The sequence below is a fragment of the Phyllobates terribilis genome, unplaced genomic scaffold (assembly GCF_046119375.1).
Source record: "Phyllobates terribilis strain yellow unplaced genomic scaffold, ASM4611937v1 Scaffold_9__5_contigs__length_417890890, whole genome shotgun sequence".
Lineage (NCBI taxonomy): Eukaryota > Metazoa > Chordata > Amphibia > Anura > Dendrobatidae > Phyllobates > Phyllobates terribilis.
The window spans coordinates 360,357,491-360,361,851 of record NW_027362769.1 but is presented as its reverse complement, the minus strand read 5'-3'; the positions used below and the strand labels follow the sequence as shown (position 1 = coordinate 360,361,851).

Here is a 4,361-nt window from a genome sequence, read left to right as displayed (position 1 = left end):
CCGGGTACAAGGTGGTTGCACTGATCATACAGCTCTGCAGGGGACAAGGTGGTGGATCTTATCATACAGCTCTGCAGGGAACAAGGTGGTGGCACTGATCATACAGCTCTGCAGGGGACAAGGTGGTGGCACTGATCATACAACTCGGAAGGGGACAAGGTGGTGGCTCTGAAAAGAGCCTTTGTGGGGTAATAACAGGGCGGTTTTGGCTTATTTCTTAGCTGCGGGCTTCTTGGCTTTAGCTGCCTTCTTAGCAGGACTCTTGGCAGCTTTGGGTTTAGCAGCTTTCTTAGCCGGACTCTTCATCACCTTCTTGGGCTTCGGAGCGGCCTTTGGCTTCTTGGGGCTCTTGGCCGCTGCTGCGGGCTTCTTGGCCTTTTTCGGGCTCTTCTTGGCCGCGGTCGGAGCCTTCTTGGGTTTTTTCGGAGACTTGGCGGCTTTCTTGGCTACAGCGGGTTTCTTGGGCTTGGCCGCAGCTGCTGACTTCTTCTTGGCCGCTTTGTCCTTAGTCTCCTGCTGCTTCTTGTTCAGCTTGAAGGACCCGGAGGCGCCGCTGCCCTTCACCTGGAGGAGGGCGCCCTTGGTGACCAGAGACTTGACGGCCAGCTTCAGGCGGCTGTTGTTCTTCTCTACATCGTATCCTCCGGCAGACAGAGCCTTCTTCAGGGCGGCCAGAGACACCCCACTGCGCTCCTTAGAGGCGGACACGGCTTTCACGATCAGATCGGCGACGCTGGGACCGGAGGGTTTCTTGCTTTTCTTGGCGCCCCCGGCGGGGGACTTCTTCGGCTGCTTCTTGGATTTGGCGGCCGGTTCTGCGGGAGGGGGAGCGGCGGCTGGTGCGGTCTCGGCCATCGTGTGCTGCGGAACTAGAACACAAATATCTCCTGATAGGAAAACACTGAGGCCGGAGCTGGAGGCGCCTGTTATATGTACAGGCTTACTGCGCACTGATTGGCTGATGAGCAGCATCGTCCTGAGCATCTATTGGCTGACACTGAGCACAGGCCCCGCCTCCTCCCAGCTGAGCCCGAGTGAAGCTCCGCTCTCCCCTTGTGCTTCCCTGCCCGGGATAAAAGCCCTTTACCGGCTAACACCGGACAGCAGAGCGCGCTTTCTCCGTCGCTTCCTCTTCTCCATCATCTCCACTGACCGTTTGTAGCCGTCACCAGCAGAGATGCCGGGAAAGAGCCGAGAGGAGGTCCCGGGATCATCACCCCCGTCCTCCCGATCTGCGCATCACTGTGTATCCGGGGAGATAAAACTGCTGCGGGAGCTCGTTCCTCCTATTCCCGGCTCTTGTCACCATCACAGGGATCTTTACTACAATATCCATGATATTAATAGGCTGGAAAGGTGCATGGAAATTGTCCCCTTACCAACAGCTGTCTGCTGTCACTTGGCTGGTTATTAAAAATAGGGAGTCCCCACGTCATTTTTTTAGGTTTACCCCATTTTTAACAACCAGCAGAGGCAAAGAAGACAGCTGGGGGCTGATATTAATAGGCTGGAAAGGTGCATGGAAATTGTCTCCTTACCAACAGCTGTCTGCTGTCTTTTGGCTGGTTATTAAAAATAGGGAGGCCCCACGTCATTTTTTTTAGACTATTTTTTATTAAATAGGTTAAATAAGCCTAGACACCCTTTAGTATCATATGAAGGGCACTAAAGAGTGCTACTTTATTATATGTAGGGGGCTTGTGACATTAAATATCTACAGGATATCTATCTATCTATTCTAAGGGTTTTGCTGTGGATTTATTGTACTTGGCTGATGACATTTCCTGTCTTTACTGAGATGTGTGCGAGAAAAAAAGGACGGAGTACTCATGGTCCGTGTGCCGTCCGTTTTTTTTTTCGCACCCATTGACTTGCATTGGTGAGTCTCAGGCGTTCGCATGCTGCAATTTTTTTACTCAACCCATTTCCCCCTGACGAAAAAATCTCACAGATGAACACTGCCTTATTGAATCACGTTGGTGCAAGTGTAATGCAATTTTTTTTTCTCACATTGGAATCGCCGGATTTACACATAGATGTGAGCGAACCCAAAGGGCTCATAGTCATCTGCATTTAAATCGGACGAGTGTAATTCAATAAAAAATTGGATTGCACTCTGACTAATGTTATTGAATGATTGTGTTCATCTGTGATTTTTTTCTCAGCTCGAATTGGACGGAGAAAAAATCTCAGCATGCTGCGAGTGGCCGCATATATCGGACGAGACTCAGCAATGCAAAGCAGTGGGTGCGAGAAAAAAATCGGCACACAGACCATGAGTGTATATGCACAGTGTGACCCGTCAGAATAGAATAGATAGACTAGATATATGCATAGAATAGATAGAAAGAAATCAGTGAGATATATAATTAGCGCAGTGCGTGTGTAGCTTACTGTACATGTATTTAACTAGTAAAGAAAGAAAAAATGGCGTGGTGTCCTCCTCATTTTTCTTAATCAGCTTAGGGAAAGCAGACAGCTGGGGTCTGGTGTTATTATGCCGGGAAGGGCTCACTATCCATGAATCTTCCCAGCCTATTAATAACAGCTCACTAGTGATGGGCGAGCACTAAAATGCTCGGCAGCTCGTTGTTCGGGTCGAGCACATTGGAATACTTGGGTGCTCGACCCGAGCAACGAGCACAATGTAAGTCTATGGGAAACTCGAGCATTTTTCAGGTGGCTCCCCCCGCAAGTCTGCAGAGGGCCTAAAAATTGCCCACATCGATGGAAACAGTGTTCAAATGTTATGGGAACAGCATTTCGGACTCCCAGGTCACTGGTGTCAACAACGTTGTCAGAGGTATTACGCCACTTTTACGGACTCACAATAAAACATACAAAAACTAAACCAAAATGCATTTTCCTGTCAAATATGTTAAGGAACATCCTTTCCAGGGTAATGACTTGTATATAAGGCAAAATAAATAACCAAAACCAAAAATACTCCTCCACACCTTGGGCTATGATCACACGTAGCGTTTTTCATGCGTTATTGCACTTTTGCATTGCTTTCAAACATGACAAATGCATTCATTGGGAAATGTCATTTTAACATTTTACAACCATATGTGGCCATGTGGTGTGTGAGACATGATCAGACACATCCTGTTTAATTTATGAAGGAGGGACTCTGAAAGTCGCAAAGCCTATTTTTATAGGGCCATCAGGCGACCTTTACTATTCTTCTGGTACTGCCCCATTTTTGTAGACCTGTCCGCCTCAGGAATAAGAGATATAAAGTTCTCCTTGTAGCGTGGGTCTAGAAGTGTCACCAACCAGTAATGACTTTCACCTAAAATTTTGAGAACCTGAGGGTCACGGGAAAGGCAGCGTAACATAAACTCAGCCATGTGTGCCATACGGATAACAGGCAAGACTTCCGTGTCCTCTCCAAGACGACAACTGACCATGCTATCCTCCTCCTCCTCTCTGTCCTCAGGCCATCCACGCTGAACAGACGGTATGACAGTTGTGTTGGTAGTACCATCTATAGCTCATAAAACTAGCTCCTGTTCTTCTTCCTCCTCCTCTCCCTTATTGTCACCCAGTCCACATTGGGATAAGATGAGGCTGGGCTGTGTATAATCACCCTACATGGTTCCTTGATCCATCTCATCGTGCTCCGCCTGCAATGCATCCTCTCTGATTGTGAGAGAAGACAGAGAAGCGGGATGGTGACATTAATTATGGCATCATCGGCGCTCACCATCTTGGTGGAGTCCTCAAAGTTTTGGAGGATGGTACATATGTCTGACATCCATGTCCACTCCTGAGGTCTTATGTGTGGAGTCTGAACTTCATACCGACGGCCTTGATGATACTGGTACTCAACAACTGCCCTCTTCTACTCACAAATCCTTCCCAACATCTGCAGTGTAGAGTTCCAATGCGTGGGGACATCACACACCAATCTGGGAACCAGAAGCTGCAAACACTGCTGAAGCACGGCAAGGGCGGTGGAAGCTGTAGGTGACTTTCTAAAATGGATACACAGGTGGCATATTTTAACAAGCAGATTCGACAGCTCCAGGTAGGATTTGAGAAACTGCTGAATCACGAGGTTAAGCACATGGGCCAGGCATGATATGTGTGTGAGCCGCCACTAGGTTCCGGCCATTTTCATTCACGACCATGCTTGGCTGTAGGTTCAACGGTGTGAGCCACTGATCGGCCTGCTCTTTCAGAGCTGTCCGCAACTCTTCAGCATTGTGCGGTTTGTCACCTAAGCATATTAGCTTTAGCACAGCCTGTTGCCGCTTGGCCGAGGCAATGCTGCAGTGCTTCCAGCTTGTGACTGATGTGGTCATTTCTAAGATGGAGGAGGAGGATGAGGTGCAGGAGCTGTAGACTGTGGAGGC

The 4,361-nt window shown here is 48.6% G+C and overlaps 1 protein-coding gene across 1 annotated transcript; it reads right to left on the bottom strand.

Annotated features, from left to right (window-relative positions):
- Window positions 1–210: 210 nt before the first annotated feature.
- LOC141161078 (histone H1B-like) lies at window positions 211–855 on the bottom strand. The gene has a single exon (XM_073645857.1). It carries the CDS (start codon window positions 853–855, stop codon window positions 211–213), a length of 645 nt encoding a protein of 214 aa, XP_073501958.1.
- Between the last annotated feature and the right edge of the window lie 3,506 nt (window positions 856–4,361).

What these genes read in the sequence shown, in the direction of transcription:
- LOC141161078 (XM_073645857.1), bottom strand. Translation starts at nt 855, where the DNA reads ATGGCCGAGACCGCACCAGCCGCCGCTCCCCCTCCCGCAGAACCGGCC.